General features: G+C 32.7%; 1 protein-coding gene across 3 annotated transcripts in view; it reads left to right on the top strand.

Moving 5' to 3' along the window:
• The window catches only part of LOC129750815 (cadherin-86C), a 370,404-nt gene extending 356,006 nt beyond the window's left edge, over window positions 1-14,398 (top strand). For all 3 annotated transcript variants that reach the window (XM_055745911.1, XM_055745899.1, XM_055745904.1), the window contains one exon: window positions 10,054-14,398. In XM_055745911.1, coding sequence (XP_055601886.1) covers window positions 10,054-12,451 — 2,398 coding nt within the window. In that variant the 3' untranslated portion in view covers window positions 12,452-14,398. The remainder of the gene's footprint in view (window positions 1-10,053) is intronic.
• Window positions 14,399-16,581: the final 2,183 nt, after the last annotated feature.

The raw sequence follows: 16,581 nt of genomic DNA, 5'->3' as shown, positions 1-16,581 counted from the left end.
ATGACAAAAAAATGACAAAAAAATGAAAAAAATGAAAAAAATGACAAAAATGACAAAAATGACAAAAATTACAAAAATGATAAAAATGACAAAAATGACAAAAATGACAAAAATGACAAAAATGACAAAAATGACAAAAATAAAAAAAAATTACAAAAATGACAAAAATGACAAAAATGACAAAAATGACAAAAATGACAAAAATGACAAAAATGACAAAAATGACAAAAATGACAAAAATGACAAAAATGACAAAAATGACAAAAATGACAAAAATGACAAAAATGACAAAAATGACAAAAATGACAAAAATGACAAAAATGACAAAAATGACAAAAATGACAAAAATGACAAAAATGTCAAAAATGACAAAGATGACAAAAATGACAAAAATGACAAAAATGACAAAAATGACAAAAATTACAAAAATAACAAAAATAACAAAAATAACAAAAATAACAAAAATTACAAAAATGACAAAAATGACAAAAATGACAAAAATGACAAATGTGACAAAAATGACAAAAATGACAAAAATGACAAAAATGACAAAAATGACCAAAATGACCAAAATGACCAAAATGTCAAAAATGGCTTTACTTACAAAAATTACAAAAACTACAAAAATTACAAAAATTACAAAAATAACAAAAATTACAAAAATTACATAAATGACAAAAATGACAAAAATAACAAAAATGACAAAAATGACAAAAACTATAAAAATTACGAAAATTACAACAATTACAAAAACTACAAAATTTACAAAATTTACAAACTTTACACAATTGTCAAAATTTACAAAATTTACAAAAATTGCAAAAATTACAAAAATTACTGAAAATTGCAAAAATTATTAGTTTTACAAAAATTACAAAAATTACAAAAATTACGAAAATAACAAAAACATAAAAAACTACATAATTTACAAAAATTCCAAAAATTGGAAAATATACAAAAATTAAAAAAGCGTCAAAAGATAGAAGAAATATACTACTGAAATAAAAAAATAACAAATATTACAAAATATGCAAAAATGATTACTTGAAAAACTTACTTGGAAAAAATGACAAAAATGTTAAAACAATTTAACAAAAAAGAAATTAAAAAAATGTGACTTATGCAAGACCGAAGTGGGATTGAAATTCGAAAACAGTTTTTGAATCATGAGAAAAAAGAAAAAAATGACAAAAATGCGATAATAAACTTTGACAACATTAAGACAAGAATTTGACTGACCCAAAAATAACAAAAATATTCATGCAACGAGGCATATAAAAGACAAAAAAAAGTCTCAAATGACCAAGCTGACAAGAATGAGATAACAGTGTTACAAAAATTTAAAAAAAAACTGAAAAATAAACAAAAAACAAACAAAAATAATATAAATGAAGACAAAAATTAATCAAAAATTAATTACGCAAGGAAAAAAATAGACGAAATCAAGATAAAAACGAAACTAAATTGATATGAAAATGTGACTTCCCCAACTTCCCCAAATGTGACAACACTGATTGTTTTATAAAATTCTCCAGGCCTTTTATGAAACTTAAAGTTGTTCTTGAAGTCGATTATAAAACCTAAAATCTTGCTTGGGTTATACAAATGAGACTAAAATGGGACAAAATGAGACAAAAATTAGAGATTTTTTTTGAATATGTAAATTTTGACATGGACAAGAGAAAAAAAAACTATAAAATTGGAACAAAAACGCAACGAAATAACACAAAAATACGACAACAATGAAGTAATTACCCATTTTTCGTAGATTAAATTACATTCGAAATCAATAGTCTAAATTTATTTAGACAATTGAAACTTAACCTGGAAATCCATCGATTTACACGGGTTCGTTATGTAATTTATAAGACAGTAAAAAAGAAGTTATATTTAAAAATTTTTTTTTTTTCGGAACTAAAATCAAGTGTTACCATTTCTTGAAAGTGACGTTATTCAAAGCAGGACCTTTTTTCATTTGAAAAACCTTTTAACACAAAACTTGAATTCAGAGACTGAAAGAAGTGTCTTGATGTCTTTCAGGTTCTGGTTTTAAAATGCTTGTGTTTCAATCTGCCTCAAAGCTTATTTTTTTCTGTTCTTATTGGACCTCTTAATCTTTTTACCTCAGGGTATTGAAATGAATCTTCAAGGCGTTTTTGCTAACGGTTTCGGAAAATACTAACTGAAACACATATTTTCCACCGTTTTTTTCTGTTTTTAAAACCCTTATTTTTTTTTTTTAATATTGTATAATTCGTTCAAAGTGGAAAAGTCAGTATTAATTACATCAAAGAACCACTAGTTGAAAACATGTTAATCACTAAGATATCAAAAAGCGACCAATAAAAATAAGTCCAGTTCAAATAAAGACCAAAGCAAATCAAACCTCCGCATGGCTGTGTCTATGTTTCACTTCATTCAGTATGACAAATTGTAATTATTATTTTATTTTGGCAACAAGCAAAAGTAGCAGAACCACCTGCCTGAATTTTGTGCCAAAACAGCAGAACAAATTGGCTCCGGTTGTGAGCAATTCAATTCTTTACTCAACCAGCCATGGTTTAGCCCGGGTACAAATTGAGACATTCCGTTTGGCCGGAAGCTTCTAACCCGAATGTCCTTGACCCACTTCTGAACTTCTTCCGGGGGGACCTTGAAGGTCCCCCTAACCCTCACTGCCTACTGGTATTGGGAGTCGGAGGAATGATGGGTAAAGCCTAAGCCCACATTAAATGGTGAACACACAATGAAGGCTGCCAAAATATTTGAATTAATGTCAGCTGCCTGAGGTTCTACTCTGCTTTCAGCTATTGGTGAGATACCATAAAATAATTTGGTCTTGCATGAATAGACCACATTCCGAGAGGCTCACGAAGAAACGGATGACGGAAGGCATAAAAGCTCAGTCTTCGTAAAAATTGACCGGATCTGGTCATGCTCGCAGGATGGCGCTTATGGTAATTGCTTTTGGTCTTGCATTTTGGCTGTTTCTACTCTCTGAAGCCACAAATTTCAATAAAATCTCATGAAATGCAACTTGGTCAATTCAATACGCTCTGAATACATAGAAAACTTTTTTTAAGATTCAAAATCAATATTAATTTATGAGATTTAATAGTGGATTTATTTAAATAGTTTCTATAACTGCAACACTCTGGAGCCACTTTTTCTTATAACTTAACTGTTCAAATGATTTTTTTTCTCAAAATTGTTCAGAAAATTTAAAATAAAACAAAATTGGAACTTTTTTGATTTATTAAACAGACCTTAATTTTGAACTATTTGAACTGTTATTTATTTTTAAATCTAACTCATTAGTTCATCTGTTAAGATAAAAACGAACATGTGTGATGTGACTACCTTATTAAACAGCCTTGCATTTGTAAGATTCCGTATGTTAGTGTATTCTGTATGTTGTGTAAGTCCCATCCAAATCTTTTTCCTGTCAGCTGGCCAAACTTGGTGAAATCATTCACAGGATCATTCTTAATAAATGAACTTGTATTTAACGTTATGGATTTTACCGCCTCCAAACGTCTTTTTTAAACTCGAAAGTGTACAAATTTAGTAAAAAAAATGGTACAACAAAAAATAATTTTGAACACATTTTTTACTCCGGATGAAATAATTTTTAAGACAAGCCTAGGAAAACAAGCCATCAAACTTGCTAAGTGATAAATTGGCAATCTAAGTCGGATGAGAGATAAAATCTCTCAGAGTTTATATATTCCAGCAAAAACCTCATTCAACACCACTCCAACTCTATCTTTTCATCATCCAGCTCAATGAAGCTCCAGAAGGAATCCGTGCTGGACATTTTTCTAAGTCGTATGAAAAAAATTGATTCAAAATTTTGAAAATGAACTTCTCGAACATATTATTATTCTAAACAGCAAGTCGATCTATTTACTGACTTTTTTAGGAAACGCATGAAATCAGTCAATATAGTTTTTTTTTTTCATTTCATTTAAAGTTCGATTCAATCAAAAAACATTTGAATTTCATTAGAACTTCTAAAAAATTAACAAACTTTCCGTACGAACATTCTATTCAATTTAATTGATTATAAGGTGTCCTATTATGTCTAAGCACGATTCAAAATTAAAAATATTAGCACAATTTAGGAAAAAATCCTTTTTTTTTTAATTTATTATCTCTATAATCTTCTTTGACAATGAATTAAATAAAAAAATAGATTCCAGTTAATCGTAGGCCAGTGATTAAAATTTTTATCGAAGAATGCTCATAAGCTTCAGAACAAACTAATTTGCGATTATTTAGACGACTTTTTCCAGTTTTTTTGCAAAGTGTTTGATAAAATCTGAAAGATTCACTTTTTTTCTCAAATACAATTTGGAATGGGCCCAAAAAGTTTCAAATCTGTCTCACTTGAGGAAAAATTGTAGATTTCATCACATATGGTACGATTAGAACTTTTTTTGGATTGGTACCAAGCCATTGTGCCCTTTGAATAGTGAACTGATACCAAATCCGACCAAAACAGTAATGGATGATCATGCTTGCGAATCATGGGCAGCAGGATCAGAACGTATCAGTCGTTATCAGAAGTTGAACACTGTATTCAATTTACAAGTGCTCACGAACGGCTCGAAATGCATTCCACATTTACATAAGGCTCGACAAACCATTGCATTTTCACCGATTTTTTCTGTTAAAATTGATGTCTCTGTCTGGTCAACACTTTGGCCATCCCGAACAGTGTAATACTGGTCACCCGGAGGCATTTGTAATCAAACTTGCAAAAGGTTTCACCGATTTTTCGCACACCGATTTTTCACACAGCAATTGATCATATAATTTACGAGCTCTTGGTTTGACAGCAGCAGCTTTGTTTCTTACTCCACTTCGGCTTCTTCCGCATCTTATATGTCTTTAGACCCAATTGTGGACAGGAGATCCCACTTTTTTGGTCCCATCCCGAATTCAGGCCGTTTTTTTACTGACGTTAGCACGGTCCAAAGTTTTGTCCACTGGGTTTCCGCCTAGATTTTTTGTGTCCACGAAGTTGCTTTCCTCTCCATACTTGCAAGTCACAATTCGGACCGTTCCAATGCTAACTTCTTCCATTTGCGCCAACTTACTCAACGAAATGTTGGGGAAAATACACCATTTGTGCACGATATTTTTGCACTTTCCCAGGAAAATGCTTCTCATTTTCAGGAAAATTACGAAAACTGGAGCTTACGATACACAAAACTGTGACTTGAACAGTAACTAACAACACACACGGAATGAGCAGAGATGTATCAAAACCGTGCCGAGACACAATGGGGCACCCTATTGCTCAAATTTTTCATCATAAATGTTAAAAATAATTTGGTCAACTGAAAAATTTCCATCCTCTATTGGAAATGAGTTGCTGCTCGATTCATAAAAAATGTACTCAATTGAAAACTTTCAAAACTAGAAATTGTTTTTTATCGGCAAAAATTTACCAATATTTGTCGAAAGTTAAACACATACGTTACAATTCCAATTACATTTTTACGAAATCATTTTGAACTACGAATTACAGTTTTTTAACGATTGCGTTAACATTGCAGAGTGGGGATTATTGACGAAAAATAGTACCTATTTCATTTATAATCGCCTGACGCATGGAAAATTCTTGTAAAAAATCATTTGTCATGTGATAAAAAGCGAGGAATCGAATGAACTTCACCGTTATTCGACTAAATTTCTTGAAAGGCTCCATTTTGTCCGATTTCCCCTACGTTTTTCAAGTGTACCGGCATAATACCGGTTGTAGCAATCCACCTCGCTGAAAAAAATCAAACAAAATGTTTGCTGAATCGATTGGGGTAGACCAAATTATTGAATATTGAGCCAAATTGCTTATTTTGCCAGAATTTCAGTGAAATTTTGAGAATTTATTAATTTAATGGAGTAAAACAAAATTAAATTCAGCTGCGGAGAATGCTATTTTTTTGTAGATTTATTCGTGATCAATCTTTCATCTAAAATTCGAACGGTTATAATAGGCTCTATTACCTCATCTTCCCCTAAATTCATAAAATGTGTTATTTGATTCGATGTAACAATCGAGAACATTGCAAAAAAAAACCAATAATGTGCTGCTGCTGATTCGAGTCGTGCACTCCTTTTCGATTTCTTGCATTTTTTCACCTAAGAAATGATGATTATTTTGAACAAGAATGACACAAAATGGGTACATTTTTTGGCTCGAAAATCCCCACTGTGGCAATGAAGAAAAAAGTGTATAAACTGCGAAGAATTTCAATATCTCCCCTCTTACATGAACTGATCCTTATAATTATTATTATTTATTTAATTAATGCCATTTTACCAACTTTTGGGATTCGTGTCCGCTGTACTGATTTATGAAAATATACTTTTCTTTAGTAAAACTGTCTGGAAAACCGTAGACGTAGTTTCAAATATTGCACGAGCTTGCGAACGGAGAAATAGTGGCTTTTTTAACCCATTATTCCCTTATATTTTTAGAACAATCCAGAAAAACACTGATTTGGACTGAAAATATTTTAACAATAATTGACCTATCTTGTGTGATTTATTTCCAAAGAATCAAGTGAAGACTGGTTCAAAATTTGCAAGTCTGAACATACTTTTTTAAAAATTAATTGAAAAATATAGGGAAATTTAGAGTAAAATCAGCCTTAACTTCATTTTCCAAAACGTGCGGTGGCTCAAACAGCCTTCATTTGATCCCTCGAAAATAAATCACACAAGATAGGTGTATTAATGTTCAAACATTTTCAGTCCAAATCAGTGTTTAAATATAAGGAAATTAGGGGTTAAAAAGGCACTATATCTCCGTTCGCAAACTTGTGCGGTGTTTGAAACTATTTCCAAACGGTTTTCCGGACATTTTTACTAAAGAAAAGTATATTTACATAAATAAGGTTCAAGTAGGAGGGAAGATATTGAATTTCTTCGCGGTTTTGATATAGTATAATCAACTACACTATCAACAATCCGTGTGCCAGGTCAAAAGACTCAAATATCGGTTGAGCACAATTTTACAAATATTTCATGCAGAGATTTTTATATTTATAAATAATATTTCGCTGATTATTTTCAGCGATGTGCATTGCTACAACGGGAATTATTCCGATGCACTTGAAAAACGTAGGTAAAATCGGGCAAAATGAGGCCTTTTAAGTGATTTAATCTAAAAAACGGTGTGATTTCATTGGATTCCTCGAATTTTTTCACTTAAGAAATGGTTATTTTTAAAAACAAAGGATAAATAGACTGAATTGGCACGCAAACCCTTACTGTGCATTGACTTGCAGGAAACCAAAAGAAGTTCTAAGCAATTTTGTGATATTCAACTAAACAACACATCTTATGAGAATTTGACAAGCTCCATTTAAGCTGTTTCGCTTGTCGAATATTTTAGTTTGGACCTTGAAATATATAGTATAATTGTATATATAGTATATAGTATAATCAACTAATTTTAATATTTTTGTTTTTAGTTTTGAAAAAAATGACAAATACAGTGAGCGAAATAAGAATAGCACCACTTTGTGTTTTACTTGTTAAAAAATGAATGATTGAAAATTACGTAAATTTTCTTCCACAGATTGTTCTGAATTGCTTAACGGATCAATCAAGCATAAGTTTACTTTTTTTGGACGTAGCAATTGGCATTGAGGACCAAAAATGTGAAAAAAGGGTGCGAAATAAGAATAGAACCACTTGATTTTTCTAACAAAAACCAGATTATTTTCAAAAATTTACTATGTGAAAGTGAATAATAATGCTTCTACGAGTTATTTGAATACATAACTGCATTTTAGGAGTTTTTCAGAATTCCAAAGGTTTTCAAGGGTTTAAAAATGGGGGTTTTAAGAGATGCTCCTGTAGCGTTAAGGAATTAGATATTTGAGCTATGAAATTTTATCAAACTGCTTGATTTCTTCATTAACATTCATAAGTATGATGCAAAATGATGAAACATAGATTTGAGTCTGAGTCCAAAAAGCAGGTTGGCTTTAAAAAATACTAATGTTTTTAATAGTCAAACAATATTTCTCTAGTGTTAAGTCATAGATGGCAGCACTATCTTGCCATTTAACCAATTTCATGCCCATTTTCGAATATCCGGGATTAATTAGGGAGTGCTGGATGATTTTGGTCAAGAAATAAATACATGTACCGTGTGAACCATTTGGAAATTCTAAGATCACTAAATCCAAAAAAAAAATAGAATTGCATCAAGGTCACTAAAAGCGAATTTTTTGGATCGATTATTAGAATAAAGTTATACTTTGCGATGGAGCTTGATGGACTAGACGACAAGCAGTATTTTTGGTATGATTTGCAATTGAATCGGAATTTGAGATGAGCAGGAATTTTGGCGGTTGTACATTTTTGTGCTGATGATTCTTTTGCAAATCCGAAAAAGCTTTCTGCAGCGTGATCTTCCATAAAATTGTGATGGGAAAATACCTCAAAATGATGAATATGGGCCTGAATTAGTCTGGAAAATCAATATTTAGACTAAATTTGGTTTTAACTGCAAGATAGTGCTGCCATCTAAGACTTGAAACTGAGAAAAAGTATGGTTTACTGAACAAAATCAAAGTTTTTGATTTCCAACCCCCATTTTAAATCCTTTGAAAACCTTTGGAATTCTGGAATACTCCTAAAATGCAGTTATGTATTCAAATAACTCGTAAAAGCATTATTATTCACTTTTACACAGTAAATTTTTAAAAATAATCTTGTTTTTGTTAGAAAAGCTCAAGTGGTTCTATTCTTTTTTCGCACCCTTTTTTCACATTTTTGGTCCTCAACGCCAATTGCTACGTCCAAAAAAAGTAAACTTATGCTTGATTTATCCGTTAAGCAATTCAGAACAATCTGTGGAAGAAACATAGTGGTGCTATTCTTATTTCGCTCACTGTACCAACAACTTTGTTAGTATTTTTTTAATTTTACATCTATTTTCCATTTTTGCGAATCGACTTGGAAAAATATTCAGAATCTTATGAGTTTGACCAAAACTTTGGGAATTGTGTATAGTATATTTCACCTATGGTTATTGTTTTGTTTACGAAATTTATTCACCTGCTTCTTAAAGTAAAACGAATGATTGATTTACTCATTTTGAGTGTTTTTCACATGCGCGATTTCTTGCCGACAAAGTTTTTAATATACCATGAATAAACTTATTCATCTTCATGAAATTACGAACTTAAATATGACAAGATTTTAAGCATAAGGCCGATACTAGAAGAAAATGTACTGGCTACGATTTGAGTAACTTTTGATTACTTGAACGGAATCTTATCAAATTTTCAGCAAAAATATAATGTGATGTAATTTTAAAACTTTCAAATGGGTGAAGCCTGCCCCTCGAGATAATCCAAAATTTTTGTTTTGAAAGTAGTTTGAGTTTATTTGCAAGATTTCTGTCCTTCAGTGTAAAAGAACATTTAGGGTTCCATTTTATTGTATCACAGTTTTTCTATTAGGTTTTCTTATTTTATTCCGTGAACATGTTATATTTTACATTACTTTTTTTTTAATTTTCAAAGCGACTTAGAGATGAGCCTTGACTGAACAACCATCAGTAATCGAAAATGTTTGCGGACTAGATGAAGATTAATGATGAAAAAAATGTGAAAAACTCCGCCTTACCACATATTGCGCCTTTTCGGGGCCCATATACTAACATCTTACGACAGCAGACAACCTGGCATAGTTTTCTATTACGTTTTCAAAAATTTATTATTATCATGCCATTGTAAGTCGCAAGTAATTAAGTCGCGAGTTTAACTAGATCTGCGTAAACTGTTCTGAGCTTCTAGGTAAAGGTGTGTTATATTATCAATTGTTTTTATTAATGATTTATTGAACCAAACAGTCATGCTTTAAAAACTACAAGCTTTGTAGAAAATTGCAAAAAATGTAGACATCTTTTCGTTATAATTTCTCAAAATAGCTAACAAGTTCTTCAATATTTTGGTCAAAATTTCAAACAAAAACACGCTGTAACCTTAACTAATTCTATTTTGGTATCCACTTTTCCCTTTCCAGAAACGAATATAAATCCAAATCGGCTAAGAACTACAACCCAAACAACAACAACAACGCTGGTGGAGGCAACGGTCTCGGTATCGGTGGCGATCGCCATGGTCCGGCAGGAAGAGACGGAGCAAGAGATGCCGGAGTCGGTGGAAGTGACGTCGGACTGCACCGATCCCGGAGTAATTTGCTGAACGATCAGCGAAGCGACATGTACGTGGAGGATGTGGATGAGGTGGGCGGAGGCGATCCGGAGTACCAGTCGTTAAAGCGGGTGCACCATCACCATCACCAGACGCAGATAGATGACGATTCGATGAGGCGGCATGAGATGGATCGGGGGAGTGATTTGAACTATGGACGGAGGGGAAGTTTTAAGCGGCAGGGTGGCTTGGGGGTTGAGGATTCGTTGGAGCCGAGAGATCAGTATTATATCAAGGATGGAAATGCAGAGATTTTGAGGTTGATAACGCGGGGAAGGAATGAGGAGGAGAATATTTACGTGAATGTTCCGCAGAGAGGTGGAGGAATTGCTGGACCTCAGTACATTATGGTGGATAACGGAGGGAAGGAGATTTTGATGAAGCGGTATATTGAGGAGCAAGCGAATGGAAAGCAGGTGATAAGAGAGCACTATCAGTTGTTGCCGGGGACGACGTTCATCCAGACGATACCGAATGAGGTTCCCGGGAATGGATATAGGGGAGAGCACGTGACGGAGGTTAAGATTGGTCACGAGCAGAAGTCTAATAGGGGATCGCATAAGGATGGAGACGATGGAGAAGGAGAGATTCATATAACGCATGCGGTGTCGAATCATTCGTTGATACAGCAAGAGCTGGAGAATTCGTTGAAGCAACAGAACGCGTTGTTGAGACAGATATTGTTGGAGAAGGAGAATCTGGAGAAGAAGTACAATCAGCAGGATGCTGCGCTGGAGACGCAGAGTCTTCCATGTCAAGCGGTGGTGGCTACCCAGACTGATTGTGAAACGGCGACGCAGACAGAACCGGTGAAGATTGAGAGAAGACGAACGAAGAGCGAGAACGACGATTCGCTGTCGGAGGATGAGTTTGAGTATGTGAAGTACAGTCCTCCGGATAGTCCCGATGGAGTTTATTTGATCAAGCGTAAGCGGACGAGGAAGAAGACAAAGTACAAGTCCGATAGCGATTCGAATGGGAAAGGAGGACGGAAGTTTATCACAGTAGAATCGGTGAAGCGAAAGATTCGGACCCCGATACAGGAGGAAGAAGAGGTGCGTCCACCGTTGAAAAAACACGGAGAAACGAGAGCGAGCATTTTGAGGCGAAAACGAAACGCTGAGCGACTGAAGAAGGATGTACTGATGGAGATTTCTGACTCGCTGGAAGACAAAGAGACGAAGCGGAAAGATAAACGGAAGAAAGAACAGAAAAAGGTGAGCAAGTTCTACGAAGATTCGGATGGCTCGGATAGGGAGATTGTACAGAAGTACTTCTCGGCCGATAGTTTAGAGGAGATCAACTCGGATGATAACTACACCTTCGACATCACGAAGACGGTTACGGTTTCACCGAGGAATGCAGCTCATCAGAGGTCGTCCAGGAAGGATGAAACCACAACAACCACTAGGATACGTCTGACGGCTTCCGAGTCACCTTCAAGACCCCAGAAAAGCCAAGCTCCGAAACCTCCCCGCATGACCAAGTCACTTTCCAAAGAGAAACTGGAAGACGGTAAAGAAATACCCGCAAAGTACATGGATTGGTACCACAACCTAGGGAAAGAAGAACAGAAAGCGATCGGCAAGTGGCGAGAAATGGAAAAGAGGATAGTCCGGAAAAAGATCGTCTCATCGTCTTCCAAGGAGGATGACCCCAGGAGCAAACCAGAACCCGCACCAAGAACTTCACCACCCAAAGATGCTCGTCTCCTCAAAGAAGACATCCAGCTGGCGAAAAAGGTTCAAGCTCAAACCCAAGACAGTAGCAGCCATCCGCTGCTTCAACACTCGGAACACCGCTTCGAGGCCGAATACGACCCCAACTCTCAAATCCAACCTCCAGCCGATAAGCTGCCTCACTACCTATACCCAAACACCCCTCCAATCGTTAACCGAGACAACAAGGTCCAAATCAAGATCGTCGACAGCTCCGCTTCCAAACCTTCTCCGATCCACGAGCACGAGGTCAAAGAACCTCGACCTCGACCCTCGGACCCCTCAACAACCACAACAACCACCAAAACCCTCAACGCTTCTACCCTAGAAGACGATCACGATTCCGGAATCGCCATGAACTCGCTCCTCCATTCCAAATCCAGCAAACGGCCGTCGGTCACCGACAAGAAGAGCATCTTCACGATCGCCTACGACGACGTGCGCATTCGCGGGATCCGATCCGAGAGCGATACCCCGCCGTTTTCCTAACAGTAGCTGCAGCAACCGGCGGCGGGACCAAAGCCTAACACCCGCTGGCGCCGGTAACGACACGGCCACGACCACAACCGCGACACCAAAGCCGAAGAGTAGCAGCAGCAGCGAGGGTGATCGGAACAGCAACAACAGCTGGATGATGGTGATCAGTGAGGAGAACCTTCGGAATCAGACCTAGTCCAAGACCAGCAAGGCACACACACTTCCACACAGGAAACAGAGTACAATCGCAATCGTCCCTCGTCCCAGTGTTGCCAGGTTTTGTCGACCACCGCTAGACCTGGATGCTAGAGTTGAAGAACGAAACCTTGAAAACTGCCATAGGTGATAAGTGTTCACATGATTTAAGCCGCCATTTTACTATGAAGATGACGAAGCAAGAAAAAAAAAGGAGAAGGACCGCAAAGTCGAGGCCTTTTTTACGAACTAAATAGGGACAATTTTTTTAAAGTAGTTTTACCACTTGCCTACACCGGAAAATCGAAAGTTTTCTCGAAAAATGTTTTTGATAGGAAGCTGTCAACTTTCCTACACAAAATGCCATCATCAAAATATCGATTGACTCCCGTTGAGGAAAAACGGAAAATTTTTTATCAGTGGTTAAACTTGGATAAAACATTGGAGAGACTAAGGAAAAACCCTAAAAAATAAGGTTAAAAATGTTTGAAATTGACAAAATAGGGAAAATAGCAAATTTACAAAATTGACAAAATTCACAGGATTGGAAAAATAGACAAAATTTAGAAAATGAGAAAACTCGACGAAATTTGACAAAATTGATCAAATTTGATAAAGGTTGAAAAAAGAGACAAAACATGATAAATTTGGGCAAATTGTTGAAAAACATTGACAAATAATGAAAAAAGAGTAAAATGACCAAATCGACCAAATTTTACAAAATCGACAAAATTCAAAATATTTAAAAAAAAATAGGAAACTTTTAAAAGTTTGACAAATTGGCCAAATCTCTCAAAATTTAACGGTTGAAAAATTGATTTAACGTTTGATAAACAAAAACTTGTCAAAAACATTTAACAACATTTTCAAAATTGACAGTTGTTTTGAATTGCTCAAAATAACAAAAGGTATGCAAATGACTGAATGTTTGAAAAAATGCGAAAAAAAGCTTAGCTATTTAGAGATTTTAAATATGTCAAAAATGATAAGATATTTGAATTTAAATTTCACATCTTTCAAAACTCGCAAAATGAATAATTTATTTAAAAAAAAAAAAAAATATCTTGTATAAAGAAAAGATGAAGTCAAAAATATAAAAAAAACCATTTGAACGAAACAAAAAATTCGACAACAACTTGTATACAAATTTTGAAAACCTGAAAAATTAGAGATATGAAAATTAGAAATGATTGAAATTGAAACTTCTGAATATTGAAACAGAATGCCATAAATTGATAGAAAAAAATGGCCTAAAAAATAAACATTGAAAACACTCAAAAAATATGAGAAAAATCAGTTCAAAACTTTAGATGTGGAAAGTTACAAAATAAGGAAATAATTTAAACGAATTCATCAACAAATATTTAAGAAAATAAAATGCTCGATAATTTTGAAAAACCTTTTTTTAAGTTTGTGAACTTTTTTAATGTGGATAGTTACAAAATATGAAAATAATTAAAACGAATTCATCAACAAATATTTAAGAAAAATAAAATGTTCAATAATTTTGTAAAACCTTTTTTTTAGTTTGTTAACTATTTAATTTTTTATGTTTTTTAACAGCTTTGAAAAAATCTATCCAAAAAGAAATAAAAATTTTGCAAATATTTTAAATAGAATAAAAATCAAGTAAATCAGTCAACTTTAAATTGCATTTTTTTTCATGAAAAAAAGGTTTTTCTAAACAACAGAAAATTCAAGGAATTTAAAACACAGAAAAACAAAATTAAACCATTAATGAACAGAAAAGTTATTCGGAAAAGTTGGAAATTTTTTATTGATATGCAAAAAAGGAATGGCAATTTTGTCAATTTAGCAAAACCAAAAAATTTTGATTTTTTTTCCAATTTTTTTTATTTGTTAATTTGCTCAATGTTGTCAACAATTTAGCCAATATGATCAAAATGAAAATTTTTATTGACATTTAAATTTTTGAAATTTTGTGAATTATTTCAATGAATTTAAAATTAAACTTAGTCAATTTTGCAATTTTCCTCTTACTATGCCAATTTTGTCAAAGTAATCATTTTGTGTATTTTTTTTTCAGTTTTGTTGACTGTAAAACAATTTTATCATAATAAACTTTTGTGAATTTTCAATTCTTTTTCCAATTTTTTTTTTTCAAATTTTATTAATTAAGTCGATTTTGTCAAATTTCGTCGATTTGGTCATTTTGCCCATTTTTCCCATTTTTCATTTTTGTCAATTTTTTTTCAACAATTTCCCCAAATTTATAGAGTGTTGTCTTTCTTTCATTCAAACTTTATCGAATATGTTAATTTTATGTTCAAATTTCGTCGATTTTTCTCATTTTCTCAATTTTGTAAATTTTTCAAATCCTGAGAGTTTTTTTAATTTTGTAAATTCGTTTTTTATCAATTTTAACAATTTTGTAATTTTTCTGAAATTCTGTCAATTTTTCTAATTATGGCAATTCTGTCGAATTTGGCAATTTAACAAACTTTCGTGAATTTCCAATGCTTTTTTTTTCAAATTTTATGAATTTTGTCGATTTTGTAAAATTCTGTCTATTTTTTTTTCAACAATTTTTCCAAATTCATCATGTTTTGTATTTTTTTCATTCAAACTTGATCGAATTTGATAATTTTTGTTCAAATTTTGTCGATTTTTCTCATTTCCCCAATTTGGTCAACTTTTCCAATCCTTAAAGTTTTTTCAATTTGGTACATATGTTTTTTATCAATTTGGTCAATTTTAACAATTTTTGAAATTCTGTTAATTTTTTAAATTATGCCAATTCTGTCGAATTTGGCAATTTTGTCAACATTATCAGCACTAACAATTTTCCCAAATTTTTACAACGTTCAGTTTTTGTCAATTTTGATTATTTTTTGTTCAAATTTCGTCGATTTGTCTCATTTACTCAATTTTGTCAATTTTTTCGATCCTGAAAGTTTTGTCAATTTTGTAAATTTGTTTTTCATCGATTTGGTCAATTTTAACAATTTTGTAATTTTTTAAAAATTCTGTTAATTTTTCGAATTATGCAAATTTTGGTTTTTTTTATTATTTAGCGCACGGCACCCTTCCAAATATTTAAATTCGTTTCAAATTCAAATCAAAAATCAGATTTTTAACTTTGTCAATTTGTCATTTTGTCAATTTGCTCAAATACATCCGATTTGTTGTGTTTGCAAAATTGTTAAAACTGACAAATTCTCTGACAAAATTTCAATTTTTTTGAATATTATATACTTGTAATGAATTTCAAAAAGTTTAATGCTTTTGAGTTAGTAGCTAGTAAAAACTTTTAAAAAATCTATAGAATAGTTTAAATATTTAAACAAACTCAAAATCTGAAAGTTTTCTAGCATTTATGGACAGAATTTTTAATTTTCAGATTAACAAAAATTGTCATTAAAAATCCTTTAAATCACCAATATTGTAAGATTTATTCAAATCTTTCAATTGGTCCAATAAGAAAAATTTTTAAAATTCTATAATTGCCCAAATAATCCTTAAAGTCAAAATTGTGGAAATCAAAATTTTCAAATTTCCAATTTTAATGAATTTTAACCAATTTTTCTAATTTTTAGAAATTTGAAGTTCTTTTTTTATCAGGATTATTATTTTAAGTTTTGAATAACTTTTTTATTTTTTTCCGGGATTTTAAGCCCAATGGGCGGGTTTATTAATCTCAAACGTTTTGAATCATGTTATTTTTTTTATTTTTTCAATTCCATTAGATCCACTGATAAAAATTTCCAAAATTTTCCAACAACTGCTATCGTCGAAAAACAAACTTTAAAAAAGACCCCAACATGATCCTAACAAAGTGTCATCTCTAACGTGATAAGTTTCAAAAATATTTAGTTTATCATTGTGTACATTGTTATTGTCTATACCTACAAGAATGAGATAAAAAAAAAGTGGAAACAGAGCTTTTGAAACACAAACTTTGTTTCATCTTCCATTTGTTTGTTTAA

This window comes from Uranotaenia lowii, chromosome 1 (assembly GCF_029784155.1).
Source record: "Uranotaenia lowii strain MFRU-FL chromosome 1, ASM2978415v1, whole genome shotgun sequence".
Classification (NCBI taxonomy): domain Eukaryota; kingdom Metazoa; phylum Arthropoda; class Insecta; order Diptera; family Culicidae; genus Uranotaenia; species Uranotaenia lowii.
The sequence above is the reverse complement of the archived record's forward strand: the minus strand, read 5'-3'. Positions and strand labels throughout refer to the sequence as shown.